The sequence below is a fragment of the Chenopodium album genome, chromosome 17 (assembly GCF_948465745.1).
Source record: "Chenopodium album chromosome 17, dcCheAlbu1.1, whole genome shotgun sequence".
NCBI classification, from domain to species: Eukaryota; Viridiplantae; Streptophyta; class Magnoliopsida; order Caryophyllales; family Amaranthaceae; genus Chenopodium; species Chenopodium album.
The window spans coordinates 41,961,921-41,981,962 of NC_137850.1; the positions used below are offsets into that span (position 1 = coordinate 41,961,921).

At 34.3% G+C, this 20,042-nt stretch overlaps 3 protein-coding genes across 3 annotated transcripts; 2 read left to right on the forward strand and 1 right to left on the reverse strand.

Annotated features, from left to right (window-relative positions):
• Nucleotides 1-484: 484 nt before the first annotated feature.
• On the forward strand, nt 485-6,993 carry LOC145588018 (uncharacterized). The gene is made up of 10 exons (XM_081644654.1): nt 485-737; nt 1,304-1,429; nt 1,728-1,815; nt 2,833-2,918; nt 3,013-3,219; nt 4,858-4,982; nt 6,037-6,195; nt 6,292-6,372; nt 6,450-6,504; nt 6,580-6,993. Exons 1-10 carry the CDS (start codon nt 627-629, stop codon nt 6,772-6,774), a joined length of 1,233 nt encoding a protein of 410 aa, XP_081500780.1. The 5' UTR covers nt 485-626; the 3' UTR covers nt 6,775-6,993.
• Nucleotides 6,994-8,554: 1,561 nt separating this feature from the next.
• On the forward strand, nt 8,555-14,567 carry LOC145588019 (uncharacterized). The gene is made up of 9 exons (XM_081644655.1): nt 8,555-8,676; nt 9,748-9,945; nt 11,000-11,088; nt 11,780-11,839; nt 12,942-13,181; nt 13,257-13,319; nt 13,824-13,892; nt 14,094-14,139; nt 14,243-14,567. The coding sequence occupies exons 1-9, from the start codon at nt 8,667-8,669 to the stop codon at nt 14,320-14,322; spliced, it is 855 nt and encodes a 284-aa protein (XP_081500781.1). The 5' UTR covers nt 8,555-8,666; the 3' UTR covers nt 14,323-14,567.
• Nucleotides 14,568-14,991: 424 nt separating this feature from the next.
• On the reverse strand, nt 14,992-18,301 carry LOC145588020 (uncharacterized). The gene is made up of 3 exons (XM_081644656.1): nt 18,144-18,301; nt 15,569-15,679; nt 14,992-15,483 (listed from the first exon to the last, which is right to left on the reverse strand). The coding sequence occupies exons 1-3, from the start codon at nt 18,186-18,188 to the stop codon at nt 15,262-15,264; spliced, it is 378 nt and encodes a 125-aa protein (XP_081500782.1). The 5' UTR covers nt 18,189-18,301; the 3' UTR covers nt 14,992-15,261.
• Between the last annotated feature and the right edge of the window lie 1,741 nt (nt 18,302-20,042).

The window sequence follows — 20,042 nt, forward strand, 5'->3', positions numbered from 1 at the left end:
CGCAACCTCCAACAAATAAAGGTTGTACACTTACCATCTCAACCAACTTTTATTAGTGTTTTAAATTTCACATAATTAACATTATATATTCCTTTCAAATTAGTGGTTATTTAATTTATTTATTTTTCACAAGATTAGAAAATAAATACATATGAGGTAAAAAAAACTGTAACATCCGAGGTAACGCCAGAATCACACTCAGTTGAACATAATTATCAAATTAAAAAAGTTTAAAGTACAAAATAGCACTCCGGGGCATCACCCGGGACACACATTAGTTTATACTAAAGGACGTGTTACTTAAAAACAGTAGTATATCCCCCTAAGACCCAAAGTCGAGAGGGAAACAGCCCTGATCGTATCTTGATCTAACCCTACCCAGTAGGTATGAAAATGCATGTCACTTGATTTGCAACCTTTTGTATGTAATAAATCACAAGGGGATTAATACAAATTTCTCCTCGACTCTAACGCGATAACTATTAATTACCCCCTTGACCTGGAGAAGTGCAGTAACGTTGCGCCTGCACTCCCTCTCTATTTCTATTCCACAAACCACAACAATTTCAATCTGCTTTTGTGATTTGAGGGAGAGGGAGAAGGAGAAGGAGAAGGAGAAGGAGGAGATGTCACTGACAAATGTAAAAATGTCGGAAGAAGTGTGGTTAACTTGCGTCACCCACGCTTTTTCAACCGAAACAGAAGAGATCATGGGTCTTCTTCTTGGAGACATTGAGGTTTAGTCTCTCTCTCTTGACTCTTTCTGTAATTTTTGTCCAGATTTGGTTAATTGGTATTTGAATTTTGGTTATTTTAAGGTTTATTTTCTTTGTTTTTGATGAAAGTTATGTGCTTGCAATCTTTGGGTGTTTTTTTGTTCATGGGTTTCCTTAATTTTGTCATTTTCATTTCAATTTGTTTATTTGATGTTAATCTTTTAGCATGATGAAAGATGTAATTTTGTTCTGAATTAAAGAATTAAAAGGTTGAATTTTTTGTTGCTTTTTTAAATGTGTAAGTAATAATTTGGTTTAGGGTTTGAAATTTGTTGAATTTTGGGTGTAAGTTAGGTTAGAGTGGGTTCTTAGACTTATTCACTATTTGGGGTTTTCCATTTCTTATCAATAAGGCAGAATTGGTTGTTTAATTTGGGCAGAAAATGAAATAAGTGAGAGAGTACTTTGAAATTTGAAAACAAAATTAAAAAGGTGGCAAAATTTCCCTTTTGGTTTAGTACTCGCCACATCCTTTGTTGTCAGATTTTCTGTATACTGATGCCATGATGGTAACTTAACAATTTCAGTGCTCGAGAGGTGGAAAAACAACAGCTTTGATATGGGGCGCAGCACCGCAGACTCGGTCTGATAGAAGGAAGGACAGAGTGGAAACTAACCCTGAACAGTTGGCTGCCGCATCAGCTATGGCAGAAATATCCTTTGTTTTTGTTTGTGTATGTTCAGCTAACTTCTTTAAATCCCTTTACTTTGTGTGGGGCTGTGAGTGATGAAGGAAATTTCTTGTTATAAATTTGGTAGGTTAGGCAAAGTTAATTGGATTTTTAAAGATTGCAAAATTAACGAATGGGAAATGAGTGCATTCAAAGGATATAAATTACAGCCAACTGTGTAATCTTTTAAACAACTGCACATGAGTGAACTTTGAAGTTTCAGATTTTTGAAAAATGTGCATGGAATTTTGGACGATTTGTGTAATTAACTAAATAGCACAGAATGAGCACTTCAACTGGAAGACGAACAAGAGTGATTGGGTGGTATCATTCTCATCCTCATATAACTGTACTTCCATCGCATGTTGGTAAGTATGGAATTGTGACAATTGTTACTTTCATTGTTGCTGTGGCCACAAGGGGCAGGAGCCAACCAATTCGACTCCTTGTCTATAGCTCTATACAAATCAGTGGTTTTTAGGTGCACATAACATTTATTAGGTATTGGTTATACTACATATATTCTGCATATCCAATAAAATATATATTAATAAAAACTTAAAATTTCGTGACATGTCATCTCATCCGATGTTCCTTACAAGAATGCAAGCCAAATTACAGTTATAAGTTCCTCAACACATGAATTACTTGGCTGGACTATAATTTTATAGGTATACATCTTCAAAATTCAGAGTAGATAGTGGGAGCAGTTGCCAGATAGCACAGGAGTATAATATGAGCCGGGTTGATGAGAGATTGATAGAGCACAGGAGTATAATATGAGCAGGGTTGATGTAAGAGAGAGAGACAGTCTAGACTTAATTATGAATAAAGATTTTCAATTCTTATTCTCTTATTTTCTTCGGTACTGTCCTGAGATTTTAAAGCCCAACCTGAAATTCAATATATTTTCGTTCTCCTCCCTACCTCTTCAGTTTAAAATACCACCAAAAACTACTCTCTGTGTAAATCCTGCCTACTATGGGTCTGTGAGATTAAAGCTAAGTAGTTAAGTCTTCAATATACTTACCATTTTAGGCTATAATCTAATTAAGTGTATTTTTCTTGTCGCTCTCAATCTTGTTGAGTAATGTAATTCTTATTCTCTGCATGCATTTTTATATCTGAGATGATAATATTTGGTAGATTAAATAATTATTTACATTCAAATGCACACACACATCTGCAATGTACGTACGTATATGCATGTAAGTTATTTGTTTTTCAGAAAGGCGCAGTTGTTTGACTAATCTCTGCTGCATTTTATGGCCGATTTCTAGTAATTCAAATTCCAAACCGAAGTATATATTGGGGGCTCTAAGATTGGATAAACTCTGTGTTTGTCTTACTTTGCCCCGTTAATTGAGATTGACTACCCTCTGCAGATGTGCGTACTCAGGCAATGTATCAGCTTTTAGATTCAGGATTCATCGGCCTTATATTTTCATGTTTTAATGAAGATGCTTATAAGGTTTGTGTCAATAATAATAATAAAAAAAAACTTTAAACCCTTATCCTTGCACTTTTGTTGGAGCAATTTGTGAATTTTGTTGGCCAATATTCAGGTTGGAAGAATTCAAGCCATTGCATTCCAGTCTTTGGATGGGAAGCAGAGTTACAATTCAAGGCCTATGACTGTATCTCCTGTACAGAAAAATCACATTATAGATGTTGAATCATCTTTGAGTTCTGATGATGCATCAAGGTTAGGCTCTGGGAAGGGTGAAAAACCTGAACAGGACACAGGTGATTCAAGAACTGCTGCAACTAAGGTTAGACACAGAGTTGGGTATTTTCATTCAAACGTGATGCCTTAGTGAATGATTTGCAATGAAAATGTTACATAGATGCTGTCATAAGTGATGTTAAGGCATAATCTATGCTAGGCTTTGCACTATTCTTTAATGGATGCTCGGGGCAAGCTCTTTTTTTATTATGCACTACAATTACAAGTGTGCTGTAGTTTTCTTTTTCCACATGCTCAATCACTGAAAGATTAGTCTCCAGGGCTTCATCATTTTGGTTGTTATGAGATCTTGATCACAAGTGGATTTTATATATCCCTTGTATATAATTTATCGCATAATCTTTTATTTGTTCATAGTCCATTCCTTTGAGTTGTTCTTACCTGTTGCTTTTTATAACCCTTGTTAGTAACAAAAGTTTATTTTCTTCTTCTTCTGATATATATCTATGGTACTCCTTTTTGATGTGAATGACCTTTGATTTTGGAAGGATTATCTTGTGAGCTTATTCTTAAATGAAGGATATATGAAAGTGCAAAGAAATTGGTTTTATATGAATGCCAATAGTAGTTGCTGCTGGTGCTTGTGTCAATAAAACATATAAGTTTACTCTCAAATCTATTTTGATTATGTATTTTCCTCATGTATATGTCCTGTGACTCCTGTCACTTGACTCAATTTGCGTATCAGGAAGTCAACTAGATGCTTCTTCTGTAATTAGGAAAATTTTTTAAGCTCCTCTTTCAATGGGTGTTATTTTAAAGTTTATCAACTAGCTGAAATTTTAATCCCCCTCCACCTCTTTGGAACATTGATATTTTAAGTTTCTATATGACATGCATTTAGAAATTCTGCACTTATTACATGTGGAAGTAGCACCTTTTGGAAGAGAAGAGGTTTCAGTTTGCCATGTGTGTGACAGTGAATATATGATGACTAGCATGGGCTTATATGAAATGTTGTGTTGAAAATCCATGTGTACGTAATTCTGGTGGACCTAGCAAAGGATGGAAAAAAGTACACTGGAAAAAGGAGCATTGTCTTGAATATAAGTGGGATATTGATTTGACAAAATTGACAGTTGAAACTTATTCTAAAGAAGGATTAATGAGGGCTCCTATAAAGGCTATAATTTGTAGCTCATGGTACTTCTTAACAATGATTTGTGAGGAATAGTTTAACCTTGAATTACAGACATTAAAGTAATCGACACTCAATCGGTCAATTGTGGTGTTTGTGCTTCCATCTCCATGAGATGAGTGTTTTTCTTTCTCTTTAAGGATTGAACGTGTAAGAATATATTCCCTCATCTAGTGTGTGACATGTTAGAGAACCTTTTTTGAGTTTTTTTTTTTTTTTTTCTTTTTTTTTGGTCTTGATTCAACTTAATAGCATGACCTCCTTTGTGCAAATCTGTGTTGTGATCTTTATCAATTATCTTAAAATCTAGATGAGTTGGAACCAGAATAAGGATAAATGGGTCTCTTAAGGAACATCGATCTATAACTTTTTGTTGGGGGTAGGTATAAGGGTAATTTTTCTTAATTTTTTATGATGCTTCTTTTGCTGCATTCTAAACTCCCTGTTTGTCTACCTTTGAATGATTAATGTTAAACAAAATTGAAATGTAGGCAGCTTCTTTATCCATTTATATGAAAATTTCAGGGCTCTGATAGAATAGGAGGGAAATTTCACCCTGACAGCGCTGGTAATGCTTTTGGTGACATTGATCCCATGGATATGTCTGATGGCATGCAAGAAGCTATGCATCGCTCTCATTTGGAAATGAGGTATATATGAGTACGTGTTCATCCTTTCTCTAGTGTTTTATCTCATATCTTCTACAATACCAATTCTCTATATAGCGCTGGCACCATTATTAAAGGAATTATTTTCCCAGAGCAGTAGTGTGGTATGCATCTTTTTCTATTACGCTATTATGCTCTGCAGACATGCAGTATTTGGTTTTCAGTTGCCTATCAATTGATGCTGTTTCTGAAAGACCTTTTCTAGTATTGTTATAGCTAGGGAAATGGGAGGTGTTTGCGCTATCCATACAAAGAAAAGTATAGGATTGGCAGTGGTAGGAGATGCAGGGGGGACAGAGAGAAGAGAGAGAGAGAGGGGGGGGGGGGGGGGTTGGGGGAGGAGGATAAAGCAAGGTCGTTGTTGTGATGCTAGTGTGCTGGTGTGTTAGCAGCTCTGGTGGGTGAATGAGGATTTGGTGTTTAGAGTCAATTTTCCAGATTCAGATTGTGTGTTTTTCAAATCAATATATCATGTCATTCTTTTGACAGCAATTTCTGTTGTCATGACTTGTTGAGCTTTACCATACATCTTTTATTTATTATTTTTTTAAGAGTATGATGAGATTAAGCGCGCCTAGCAACTTGTAAAATTTGCCAACCTTTGTGTAGAGAAACTTCAATAGAGACCTCATTTCTTGTTTATATTTTGAAAGATATAACTTTATTTCATGTTTATTCAAACAATTTAACTTTTTGGGGGTCTCTGAAGTTTTATATAATGGCAAATTTAGGATGGAGAGTGCATGTGGTTTTGAAGTTTCTGCAGCTAGTAGATATCGTACATATTGGGGATAATAAGGTTGGGGATTGAAATGTATTCTAGCAAGTTTTGTTGTATTGATTGTTTTGGATTAATGAGAAAAAAGGTGGAAATTGCAAAATGGTTTTGAGAAGCTCTCTTCAAAATTTATAATTACGTATTTCTTAGGGAGTTGGTATTTTCATGTGCACAATTGTGTCAGGTTATAGGTTGTACAAGCTAGTAGGCTATATTACTTAATGTTTCTAAAGTTATTTTCCTTGCCTGCGTTGGTAGTGGAGCAGAGTATATCCGGAAAGAAATCCCTCTTGACGTTCTTCCTGCATCTTCCCTTCTCAAGCTAGATTCACCTTTGGCCTCCTTTACGGATTTGCAGCGTGTGTTGTATGAAGAGGAGAAGGCTGCTTATAACCAAGCGATATCCCAGAATATCAGGTAAACTGCTGATGGCTTCTTTTTTCTTTCCTTCTTACAGAGCATTTTTAAATTTCCTCTAATAGGTTGTTATTTTGTATTAAAACTTCTATAAAGGGATGGCAAGTTGCATCCACTTACTTTCATTCATCATACATCAACATATCAAGCTTCAATGTGCAAGTTAATGGAATACTGGTGAGTACGCTGATTTTCAGGAGTACCTTTATTCTGGTGGTGCATTTTTTATATTCACTTGATACTATATATTGCAGTCTTACTCCTGCTATTGAGGCTCTTGAAGATCATCTCCGAGAAAATGAACTTCGGGTAATATTATTTCTCTCCCCATCTCTTCATCCATTGCTCTTTTCTTGAACTAATAATGAAGCTTTGCCTATGAAGTTAGGGATGTTGACTGAAGAAGCAAAAGTTCTGGAGGCCGAAGCCTCCAGAGGGACTGAGGGCACAGTAGGATCTCCTCTTCGGGTTGATGGATATCGAGGCAGTCCTGCTCGTGCTCATAGTTTTGGTGAATCTATGAATGCAAGAAGTCCTGCTCCTGCTAGTCCTAGTAGCAGGAGTAGAAAGGGTTTTTGAAAATCCAACTGTAGAAAAGGTTTTGTTTAGTTTTTAGAGATAATGCTTGCTCAAGAAAGGTTTTGGGTTGGAAGATAAATGTGTAATTTTGCTATCATACTTCCCCATTTCGATGACGTGCAGCTTATTGAAGCAATGCTCTGTAGCAAGGTTGTGTTATATAGATAGTGTCTTGTAAATGTTGATGAATCAAGCAATGAATGCAATTGCTTTTTTTTAGGACTTGTTCAATGGAGTAGAGCTCTGTTCTTTTGGACTTATTTTTCATAATTTCAGTTTAGTTCAACTCTATAGTGCCAAATCCAAAACTCCAAACATATGATTAAATTACATTAGTAGATTACTGAAAATTATTAAGCGAGAAGAATCAAATATAATGAGTCTTTACCGTTTTGCCCTTTGTGCATAATTTTATAAAATCTCATTTCTACTCTTAGTCTTGAGAATTTGAGGGTGTGTAGTACCAATCTTGGAGGATTTAGGATATTTGTTCTAGGAGAAAAACATGCTAGTCTAGTCTATAAGGGATCAATATCCCTTACTATCATAACGTTGTACTGAAACATATTGCCACAATTGGATTTCAATGTCAAATTACTAAATTAGAGTTTAATATGTACTACATATTTTTATATGTTTAATTAATAGAAGTAGTATATATCGCATGAGATTGTTTGGATGAACATGTGCTCAACTATTAGGATTAACATTTTAAACTTTGAGGGTGGGGATTCCTTACCTTTCCCCCCTCACTCTCAAAGTGCCTAACTCGCATATACCGTACCAAAAAAACCGTGAGGGTTGAGGTTTGGTCAGGGTCCTTCTTCTTACCGTAAAAAAAAAAAAAAAAAAAAAAAAATCTATCCATCTTGCATAGTTGCCTACCAACATACTCGTATAATAAAATTTGCCTTTTTAATACTACTTTCGTTTTTTTAGTTTACACGTTTTGACTTTAGCACAATTTACACACCTTTGACCGTATTTTGTAATTTATATGTATGAAAAATATAGTCATATGGATCTTGTTAGATTCGTCATGATATATACGGAGTATTTTCAAAATTAACTTTTTATAATTTTCCTTTTCAATAATTAAAGATATTAGCGGTTGAATATGAGTATTGGCAAACAGCCAAACGTGATTAAGAAAACGTGTCAACTAAAAAGAAACGAAGGTAGTATATGTTACGTACTTGTTAGTAAATGAATAATTAAAACAAAATTAGGTGAACTAATTCCAACAGATTTCCTCAAAGCTAGTAGTGCAGTAATTTTGGTCTAATATTGACCATAATTTTGATTTGTTTCCATATTGATTGTTCGATACGGCCTTTCATCTTAACTACGAAGTACTCCTTCCGTCCCTTAATGATTCCTTTTATGAGCAATTTTTACAGAAATTAATAAACATAATTAAGAAGTTGTAAAAAGTATATTGGAAATGTAAATTTAGGGATATGTTAAAAAGTAGAGAGAAAATGTAATAAAAAAACATTAAAAAGCAAAATTTACATAAAAAAAAAGCTAAGTTTGTAAATATTGTTGTAAATTGGTACGAGTATAAAATTAATATTCTTGTCAAAAAAAAAAAAAAATAATATTAATGGTTATTTTTGAACGGGTAATATTAATGGTTATTGGAAAACACAAATTGGTAAATATTTTATGACTAAAATTTGGCCAAAAGACATCATTATAGGTGAGTATTAAAAAAAAAAAAAAAAAAAAAAAAACGGGGAATAAAATACTGGTATTTCAGTCACAGAAAATTAATTCCATAAAAAAACGGCTAAACCTGAGCTCTGCAGCTTTTGGGTTTCATGCGCTTTCACTCTCTCCACCAGTTTCTCTCTCCTACTTTCTCTCTCTAACTACTTCGAACCACTGCCATGGCTGCCAGTAAGTCCCTCTCTCTCTCTCTCCTCTTTCAATCAAAGTTTGCATCTTTCTGCTGTGATCATCACTTTCCCTTGTGTTTATATATCCATTGTCTTGTTATGGTTGTTGATTTTGCTCTTAATTTTTTCGGAATTTGGTTTTTGGGTTCTGTTGAATAATGCTTATAAATTAGTGGGTGAAATAGATTTAATTTTATCACACCCTATAAATTTGATTTATTGTATTCGTATCTATATTGCATGATATTTATTGTTGTATTGTTTGCATCGAGTGAAAAAAAAAAAAAAAAAAATTTGTTTCTTGAAAATTATTCAATTGAATTTGATAAGTTCTATCATGCTGTTGGAAATGGAACCGGAGCCGGAATCGAAAGGCCTGAACATAGTAAATGTTTCTGTAGTTTAGTTACTTAAATGTTGATCTTCTATTATTTTTCTTCATGTAGGGATTGTAAATTCGATTAGTAGATTGGCATTGTAACTAATTAAGTCTAATTTCATATATTGTTAGTTGATTCAATGAGCCGAGTTCGTTAGATGTTTGCATTAGTTGTTAGTATGGAAATCTTTGAGAAAAATTAACCAATAGATGTTAGTTTTTAGCTGCTTGGTTGTGTGAAAAAGTAGAATGACATGAAGGTTATTCACATTGTTTAGTGTTGTATGTCGTAGTATGTTTTGGCAAATGTTGGATCAACATGGCTTTTATATACCGAAGGGGATGATGTACTTTAGTATTTAACAAGTGCCCTGCTACTTACTTGGCAAGTGGCGACTGAACCATACAATAAATCTGACCTGAACCTACCTGTTGACCCGAATTGCCACCCCTATGCAACAAAGCATAATTTGTAACCTTTTGAACATGTTTGTGATCAGGTAGAATTGAAAACTCGATAAATAGTTTATTTGCAATTTTGGCTTGCTACTATTCCATCACCTCTTATTCCCACCGAAGATGAAACCTTGTCTTTCCATTGTCCTATGGAAGTCAGTATGTGTTTGGAATCGTAGGATATCAATCCTATTATAAGCTCATCAAATCACAAATTTATCTTTTGCCTGATTTCAGGTAGCTTAGGTATTTCAAACACACAAATTTTGGGCTCGAAGCTTAACTATAGGAGTAGCTTATCTTTGACATCCTTCCCGCGTGTTATTCAAGCTGGAAGTAGGCCAAAGTCATGGAAGCAATCAGGTTTAAAAATGTCACAAACTTCACATAAAGAATTCATTATATGCCGTGCTCAAGCATCATTGACCACTGAAAGTAAGTGATAACAGAATCCTTTTTTATCCTTTGTTACTCGTTCTTTACTTTTGCTACTATTACAGGCTTGCAGCTAATGCTATAGTTGTAACTTGAAATCATATTATCATTGCTGTTGCATGTTGCAATGCATGTGTAGTCCGAAACAACTTCTCTCCCCGGACTTATTTTCATTTGTCTTCTGGTATTGTTTATTTATTCTTGGTCTAATAATTCCGGAACTGAGATAAAGATGTAGTAATAGCATCGTGTGTAGGTGCTCTAGGGTCTCTAGGCTAGTAGGCCCTTCTCCAATTCCACATATGTCAACTTCTTGATGCTTGATGCCTCAAACAAGTCTATGAGTAAAATTTTTTGCACAAAATTTCTGGGAAATACATAAATTTCATGCAAAAGAAGATATAGAATAGTGTCTTACTGTCTTATGATTTTATGAGAGGAAAGGAACGGTAAAGTCAAATGTTTGGCTGTATGATTTACTGCAGATTTTCTTTGTATATGAAAAGGGTAACCTGTGTTTCTTACAGTATTAATGTATTATTACAGAAATTTCAAGGGTGGTAATGGTGTGGACAGGTACCATAACCTCAATGGTACTATGTTAAGCTTGAAAACATGTTCACCATGAACGAAACCCAAAACATAAGAAAATCGAAAACTTTAGTTGCAGCATTTGGAGTGTTCTCAAATAACAAGACCTAGTGTAAATTTGTGGGCTATGTTACATTAGTATTAATTGTAAACTATTTTTTTCCATGAGGAGTTTGTTGATTAGCAACTTAATTTGACAAGATATATCAATTGAAGGGTGCTAATTTGTTTGATGCTGATATTCTCAAATTCTCATGTTATATGAACCAGTTAAGTTTGATTTCTTCAGAAAAGGAAAGTAATTATTAGAAAACTTTGTCTGTCTGTCTAGATGTCTAACTTGCATTTTCTGGGAAGGAATAAAACTATGAAAGAGAAAAGGAAATTCTATGTAGTCTCCTTATAGGTATCCTTTTCACCGTACCTGCATGTTGTTCACACTGTCATATGAATGTTCATACAGGTGAGCCAGCTACTTCAACGTTAGAGGAGGGAGAAGAGCAAAGTAACCTTTCTGGTCCGGTTAGCCAGCTTATTCCAGATTCAGACGAGGTTATTCATTTCTAAGTCTTATTAAGTTTAACTAAATGCTTTATCATTTATTGTTCAGAAAAGGTGGATTCAGCTCAATGCCTTCTTACTAATTTTTGCTGGTAGAACTTTCATGCCTTGATGTATGACTTTTGGTCCATTTTGTAATATTTTGGAACTTGGTATATGTGCATCCAGAGAGGGAAGTCCCACATGGACATTGCATCGGTTTCTTGATTCTGTGAGTCTTTCACATGATTCTTATCTGTTTAAAATAAATGCATTCTGTCAGAGTACTTGCCACACCTTTCAAGTCTGCGATTGAATGTGAATTATTTTATATGATGTTTCAGAGGCTGAACAAAGTTAGACTGTTAATAATAATGTTTGTGAATTTCAGTTTGATATTCTTTTACCTGATACCCTATATTAAAATTTGTTGGGAATTCTATATATTGTATTCTGAGTATTATGGGATTTTGGTGTAGACAAGCTAGCAAAATAATCATATTTTTTTTTGTATTATGGTTATTGAGAAATTGATTTTCCTTGATTAATTTGATAATTTCCATCTCTGCCTTTTCTGTTTTTACCTTCTAAATCCCCTTTCTGACCTGTGCTCTTATTTCTTACCCTCCTTTTCTATCTGAGCCTTATTTATCCGTTGATTAAAAGTTCAGTTAAATTTGATGCTTTTCCCCCCTCTATCTAGGTGAAATTACTGCTGACAGAAATATGCGATACAACATCAATCGCAGAATTTGAACTGAAAGTAAGTTTCCTTTGTTCCTTTATATTTTACTTTACCTTTCTCGTATTGATAAGAAATAGGATGATATGGAATCACATTGCTCTTTGGACCATGGATAGTTGGTACATGGAAATACAATTTTATTCGTTAGTTGTGATTCCAATAATGCTGGATTTGAAACATTTTTTTTGATGGCAAAGCATGATACTCTTAGATATCTTCTATTCTATCAAAAAAAGTATTGAAAGATGAATTTGATTCTAATTCCTAAAATTAATTTGTGCTTATCAGTAGAGTTAATACATTTTCTTTAAAGTGTATCCTGTAGGTTAAGCCTATCTTTGGTTTAAACTTGAATACATGTTGGGTGCTGGTAGTGTACAGTTGTTTGGGCGCTGGTAGTGTACAATTGTTTTTGCGGTTACTCTTGTGTGTAGAATATCTTGAAAACTCAGCTCATCATGAATGTTGAAAATCTCACTTTCGAGCTGTAGCAACTTCATACCAATTTCCATTTAGCTGGCAAACCTGGCATTTTCAAACGACAAATTCTTGAAAAAAATATTGCTTGATTCAATTGTGGTTATCTCAGAATTAAATGAAGATTTGAAAGTTTTAGAGGCCATAATTATGCTACCTTAAGCCATCTGGATTAATAAAGACTTTCAATCCCACACAATAGCTCCATTAATTTGGTCATTGGCATGCTGCAACCACAACTCCAGTGACAACATCAAGTGTTGCTGGACTTTAGTTGTGGAGTCTCATTTTAGATTGCAACACTTTTTGGAATAGATCCAGGATTCTTTATCACAGTGATGAGATACCTGTTGATGCTTAAATATTTTCTAGGGATGGGATACAGTTTAAGCTAAATAGTACTTGGAGTTGCATGTTCAATTTACAACATACTTGATTACTTTTTTTGCAATTATCTTTAAGCTGTTCTAGGCCTCGTTTGGCAGTACGTGGAATATTTGTAAATGATGTTAGTATCTATAAAAAATTAAGTATTAGTTTACACTAGGATATTTACAAATATTTTTGTATTTTGGGTCAACTTTTTGTGTAAATGCAAATCATCTTCACATTTCTAATAGCTTTGACGTTCTTGCAAGATTAGCTTAATGGTTTTCACCTCCATGTAACGAGGGAGTTGTCTAAGGCTGTTGACCCTCCACCTCTCCCTCCATCTGGTTCAGCTTCTATGAGTTCAAGCACAGCAGTAGAGGCACCTTCTTTGAATGGTCCAGTCTCGCCATCGTCACTAGCCATCACCAAGGCTGAGCCTCTAGACATTGTTGCTGATACCTTGCTTGAGAGAGCGGCAAATGAAGGATTGGTAATAATCCAATCTCCAAAGGTAAGAATCCTCTTATATATTGTCTCTAGTTTAAAGATATTTAAAGCAGAAATTTTAAAGCCATTGATGATGCAGGTAGGGTTTTTCCGGAGATCTCGAACCATAAAAGGAAAGCGTGCACCTCCAGCTTGCAAAGAGGTAGATTATTTCATCCCTTGCCTAATCCACTCTTAATTCTTGTGATTGTCCCTTTTTTGTGGAGCCTCTTTGGGTTTGTTAGAAAGGGAGAGGAGACATGGAGGTACCCATTTAGGTGCTATCTTATGCTGTTACTCCTACAATCCTGCTATGAGGCCAAGTTTTCATCTTTTTAATGTTTGTCGAAGGGTAGAGGTATTTGATGTTTACTGTATGTCATGGATGGTCTTAATGTCTTATGCTGACATCAGTTGCCAAGTTATTCATCATGTACTCATGTCATGTGTTGGTTCTATATATATACTCTATAATTTGCTGTTTCACTGAGGCTACTTGATTTGATTTTTGGAGAAGGAATGGTTTTTCAGAACTTGAAAGTTTATGAAAGTTCACATAAATGTTCAAGACATATCTTTGTTATGGTTTTATGGACCATGTTGTTATCAGCTTAACACTCTCTAATCTGCTATATGAGTTTCTAACATTTATTTTTGACATAAACAGAAGCAGGTTGTTAAGGAGGGGCAAGTGATTTGTTACATTGAGCAGCTAGGTGGCGAGATACCAGTTGAGGTAATTGATTTACTCTTCAGAATATGCTGTTATTTATTTACTTCTGTTTTTTAGGTACTTCGTATAATTCATCGAAGATGATTGATTTCTCTTAGCAAATTGTGAATGCTCGGTGGTGTTCATATATTCTGGCTATTAGCAAATTTTGTGCACTTAGGAAAGCAACATCTAATTTCTCCAATTTCATCATTCCAATTGCAGTCAGATATATCTGGTGAAGTCACAAAGATCCTATGCAAGGATGGCGGTACGCTCATTATAATTTTCTGCTATGATTGATAAGAATTAAAGTGTTTTTTTATTCTCAGTATTATTTCCTTTTGTTCCTGCTAATCTTAGTTTTTCAACAGAACCTGTGGGATATGGTGATGCTATAATCGCAATCCTCCCATCTTTTCCTGGGATAAAGAAGCTACAACTGGAAGGATAACACGCCTTATTTCTATCCGTTGGTTGAAACAGGAGCACAGAGCATTGATGCCTCAAAATCTGTTTGCTTTGCCTCCAGGAAACCAATGTTTAACTTTATTTTTAATATAATTATTTTACAGGGTTATTGGATTTTTCAGTAGTATTTCCAGCCCTTTTGGTTGGGATTGCATAAAGCTGTTTATCCTTTTCACCTTCTGTAATTATACTCCCCGTTTTTCTCCAAACTAGATTTTTTTGGAACTATTTCCCGAGGACAACAGACTCTGCTGGACTCAGCTCTAACGCCTCTAAGTCTAACTGGATTCCGCTAGTCAACAACTTAATACAGACAACACGAAAGTTGCAAGCTCTCATCATGTTATTTACACTTGCGAGCACAGAGAACACGAAAGTTGCGAGCTCTCATTTTGTTATTTGACACTTAAGAACATACAGAAAACATGAAAGTTGCAAGCTCCCATTCTGTTATTTATACTAGCAAGCTTACTGACAACATAAAGTTGTATATATATCCTATTTCCAGAATACTAAAAAACTTTTTTCAGGGGTAACTTCTGATGTTTCATAGTAAGCTTGTGCGAAACAATCTCAGAGACTTGAAAGAGTTTGCAAAATAGCCAATGAATTTTGAACGACTTCAAATGGATAATTTTAGAACACCAGAAAGGCAGAATAAATTGACACAAAACAGTCACATAGATCATGGACTTGTTACTTAAGGCATATACATAGTATATACGTACATTGTTACATATATCAGAAAGGATACGAGGCTCATATATTGAATTTACAAAGGAATGAAGAAACTGTCCAGCATGCTATGTGCTTATTTTACAAACAGCAAATAAGTACTTTTTCTCCGAAACATACAAAATAGTACCAAATGGAGTGAATCATTGCATTTGCATAAAATTGTTACTTATAAGGCATCATTGCCCTAGGGTGTCTTTTTGGATGCGTTTGCTTTTACTTCAGGCTCTTCACCTTCAACCGATGACGAAAATTTACGACGTTCCTCTGAAGTAGCAGTTATAACAGGCATCCATACATCAGCAGTACTACTCAATAGAGATTTTACTTGAGGATCTGTTGATGAAATCATCTTATCCACTTCATCAAGCTTCGATGACAAATTATCCATTTTACTGGCCAGCTCCAACTGAGTGACACGAGCAACAGATGGTGAGAACCAAGTACCTCAAACCCAATTTTGCAAGGAAAATGTCCCAAGAGAAGGAAGATACCTCATCATCAGTATGTTGTTGAGATTGAGAAGGTACTTTTGTAACTTCTGATTTAAGAGCTTCTATTTTAGCACGTAAATCAACTTCTTCTTCATTTGATAATGACTCCACCTACACAGCAGGCAGCAATGAGTGATTTCGAAGGGGAACAAAAATCCAGCAATACAAATATTAGGGGATGGATACACCGTAGAAGACAACTATTTCCTCCCAGAAAAAGATAATATAATAAAAGAAAAGGAACATGTTAACAAATTAAACCTTAAAAGCCAGCTGGAGAATGGCTTCAGAAAGCCGCAGATTAACAAAATAGAAATATTAGTACCAAGTTACCAACTAAAGTTGTCCCATACTATAACTAGTGTCTTCAATTTGAATGCATATGTGTTACACAGAGTACGCAACAAAGGAGTGATTCTCAATTATCATACCAAAGAGACAAAACTCTTTCCTTATAAGGAAATAAAGAAAGTCCCAACTGGTATCAGTAAGAGGTATTAGAGCACAGTGCTAAAGCGCAGGGTGCTGGCCTCTCTATTTTCTGTAAGGCCTATATGAGATATCAGCATCAAAATATTACAACTAACATTATCTAAGGCTTAAACAAATAAAGTGTACAAAAAATGCAAACAATCAAGGATTCTTTTTCTGGCTAAAGGAGAGTGTGATGTCAAGCAAGCAGATGAAGAAACTCCAGTATGGAACAGTCTTCCAGTAGCCAGGAGAGAAATTTCACTGAAATAAGTTCATCACTCATAAGCAATGAGCTAGTAAGGCACAATACAGCTTGTTGGTACTTTCTTCCATGCCAGCAAGGAGCAGCAGATCAGTGTTTGTTTCGTCAGAGTGAATCTGATCCCCAACAAATAAGAAGTGTACAAAAGATTCGACCCACTTCCTTTATCCTCAGCTTATAGGTTTTTTATTACTCACTTATTTCTTTTTCTACCTCAACCATAAGAATTACTGCAATTTCCAGCTAATTAACTGCATGGGTTGATTGTTGGACAAACAATGGACTCTGAATCTACACGACTACACATCCTCATGTATGATTCAAAGAGATGTGGAAAAAGGAAACTGAAAAGAGCACTAGATTGCCAAGGACAGCTGGCTTCATGTGTAGGTTTCAAGAAATGGATAGAAACTTAAGTTACAGTCAAAGATTAACAGGAGCTAGCAGGCTAGCAGCTACAATCAGGGGAAGAACAGATAGAATGTTACAATCATATAAAGTCACAATGGACCAAATAATTCCCTTTCAGGAATTCCTTAAATAAACTCAACTGACTTACTGAAGTTTCCATGATTTGGCAATGGAAGCTACAAATATGGGCCAAAATTTTTATCGAATCGTTCTATTGTAATATATATATACTCACCATAGCTTCTAATCTAATGAATTTTGTGAAAATAAACTGGACAAAAGTAGGCTGGTCTAGGGACATAGTATGCTGGAAAGATGCATTCTGCAACATCATGCAACTAGACTAATTACGTAATTCAGGTGCAGAAGCTTGAACATGATCAAATTAGATGCTACAGCCCCATGGTCCTTTGTAGTATTTTGTTCAGAAACAATCATTAGATAGTGCTCTACAGCTGCAGCAAGGAGAAAAAAGTATGTCCTGATTCCAAGTGAATTGGAACACTGTTTACAAGGGCCAAGCTTCAACATAGAGACTGGGTCATGGGGAAATTATTAAAAAAAGCTCTTCTACGGCAACAGGGAACGATCAAAATTATGTTAACTGCTTAACTCCAAGCTAATTTAGACACTGCTCATAATACTTTTAAAGTGAGAACCTAGTGGGATCGTTAGCCTAATTAGCCAAGACAAAATAGACATTAATCCCTTAATTCCAGCTCCCCATACATGCAAACAACCCCAATGTTATATTGTCCATTTGGAATGAATATGTAATCTAGGGGATATAGGTATCACCGTATCACTCATGCCAAATTTAAGTAGATAAGAAACCGAGATATGATAAGAAAATAACTTTGTACATCATAAACCACAAATTTCGATACCAAAACTGAAGATTAAAATGACAAGAATAAGCACAAACCAATCCTCAAACCGAGCATCACCGACGAGATTGAACAAATTGAACAATCCCCACGAGCCAGTAACGACACAATTTCAATCCTAAGTAGTTTCCTATAATAATTTGAGTTTATACTATGACTATTTCTGTTCAAATCTTAGTAACCCAAATTGCTCTCTCAGCCAATAGATCAAGCAAAACCCAGTCATTAGTTCTCTCGTTACCACAATTACATTGACTAACTTCCTCTAATAAAAGATGTGAAATTTGAGTACAAAACATCAAAATCCAAAAGGGTGCATTACATCTTCAACAGTACCTAAATCCAACATGTTCTATCAACTTAATTACCCTAAACATTCTACAAAATTTAAAATACCCAATTCAAAATTAATTGAATTCCATTAAATCTACAGATTGTAATTACCCAATTCAAAATTAAGAGATTTCCAACAAAAACAAGGTAGATTGTAAGAGTTCAACAAGTGTAAAATTGACAGATGGAAAAGATTAATGGTGTATACCTCATTGAGGAGAGAAGAAAGAAGCTCAAAAAGCTGTTGAGACATGAATCCTTTATAATCTTCTACTTTGAATCTGATTCGTCAGTTGCTCGGATCACCTCTTCCAATTCGATCTCTCTTCGTTGGTTTCTGATTCAAGAGAACAAGGGTGCCTAAAACAATCCGAATTCCAGTTGTTAGTGAGTACGTTTGTTAATTTTTATTTATTCATCCATTTTTAAAAGAGAGTTACGTTTGTCCTTTTTAACGTTTTTATGTTTCAATTTTTTATTTTTTTACACATTCGTTTCAATTATTTTTTTTTTTTTTTTTTTTTTTTGATGCAAAGGAGGGAAAAACCCAAACAAAAACACTTACACAGTTACACCACCAACCGTGGCAAAGCCACCCCTACCATACCCTCCCAAAGAAGGTTTTTTATTTCGATCGGAGGTGCATCGAAATAACGTTTCAATTATTTCTTGATAGGTGGAATTTACCACTTTTTTTTTAACATAATTGGGCGGACATGTACCAAACAATTTGTACCATGGGCTAGCCCATTTGGTCCGTTTAATAAAAAATACATAGTAATTAAATAAATTTTTTTTGTTAGTTAGATTATATACATATATTATAGAAAAGAATACAAAGAAAGTATATTTGACTCTAAGTTTTTATTCTGGGTCCAAAAAAAAAAAAAAAAAAGACTCTTAAGTTTTTAATAGCTACAATAACTATTTTTCTTTTTAATATTTTATCATTCGAGACTTATTATATAAGTTCTTTCATATTTTTTACTAACATATGTCATGATTTCAATATTTTTTTAATTTCTTTATCATTTGTGATCAAGAAATTTTTAAGACAACTTGATCAATAAAAAGATTATAATAATAACAACAAAGTACTTAAAATAATATTAAAAAAATAAAGATTTAAGCTCGTTACCCTGTGGACAAGCTCGACCCGTTTAATAGGACGGGTATGGACAAATTGCCGAGCTCGCATAAAAGGCTTTGTTTAGTTCACCTTATTTTGACTTATTTCAGAAAAAATAAATTCAGATTAGAAAAAATAAGTTCAGATCATATTATCGTTTTATGTGCAATTTTTTATCGCTAAATATCTTTACTTTCATAATGAAAAAAATAATGAAAATTATATATTAATAAAATATATATTATTACAAATCTAACAAGATCTCACTTGATATATTTTGTCCTTACAGATTATTGTACACTTAAGGTCAAAGTCTGGTCAAATTAGACAATAAGAGCATATCAGATCAGATAAGCAAAAATAAGGTGAAATAAACAAGGCCTTAGCTGTTAGCCTGTCCCTTTCCCGCCCAAACCCATAAATGATCACCTCTACAGTATGTTATTGATTTTTAAGAATAGGCAATCAACTCTTCAATGATAGTTTACTTACTTTTCTTGAAAGAGACTTATTTACTAGAGTTAGTGATAATAATGTACTTACACAATTCCAAAGCATCAAACTCAAAGAATGCTTTTGTAGTTCTATTTTTTATTTTCCTAAAAATGTAATCCTTTTGTAATCCGAAATTTGAACTTATAAATTGATTCTTTACGATATATATTTTTATTTTTTTACGATTCTGAACCCACACTTCAAAATTCCTAGATATACCACTGGGGTGCGTAACAAGTACATTCAACTTAATTCGATTTTATTATAAACAAGTTAATTTAATCATTTTTTGGAAAAATCTAATATAGAAAGTCTCGTAAATGACTTAATGAACGAGATTTGAAAGTATTTTGAATTAACACATGTATCGCGTACATATAAAAAAAGTACTCCATATACAATAACCCGTTATGGGAAAGATACAATCAATTTGAGGGAAAATACAAAAATAATCCGATACAATAAAATTAACTTTCTTCTTCC

Excerpts from the sequence above, each read along its gene's own strand:
- LOC145588018 (XM_081644654.1), top strand. The coding sequence starts at position 627 with ATGTCACTGACAAATGTAAAAATGTCGGAAGAAGTGTGGTTAACTTGC. Across the intron at positions 4,983-6,036 it reads CGCTCTCATTTGGAAATGAG|TGGAGCAGAGTATATCCGGA; the intron begins GTATATATGAGT and ends CTGCGTTGGTAG. Across the intron at positions 6,505-6,579 it reads TCCGAGAAAATGAACTTCGG|TTAGGGATGTTGACTGAAGA; the intron begins GTAATATTATTT and ends TTGCCTATGAAG.
- LOC145588019 (XM_081644655.1), top strand. Across the intron at positions 11,089-11,779 it reads TTATTCCAGATTCAGACGAG|GTGAAATTACTGCTGACAGA; the intron begins GTTATTCATTTC and ends CCCTCTATCTAG. Across the intron at positions 13,320-13,823 it reads CACCTCCAGCTTGCAAAGAG|AAGCAGGTTGTTAAGGAGGG; the intron begins GTAGATTATTTC and ends TGACATAAACAG.
- LOC145588020 (XM_081644656.1), bottom strand. The coding sequence starts at position 18,188 with ATGTCTCAACAGCTTTTTGAGCTTCTTTCTTCTCTCCTCAATGAG. Across the intron at positions 15,680-18,143 it reads TTTCTTCTCTCCTCAATGAG|GTGGAGTCATTATCAAATGA; the intron begins GTATACACCATT and ends CCTGCTGTGTAG. Across the intron at positions 15,484-15,568 it reads AACAACATACTGATGATGAG|TTGGAGCTGGCCAGTAAAAT; the intron begins GTATCTTCCTTC and ends CGTGTCACTCAG.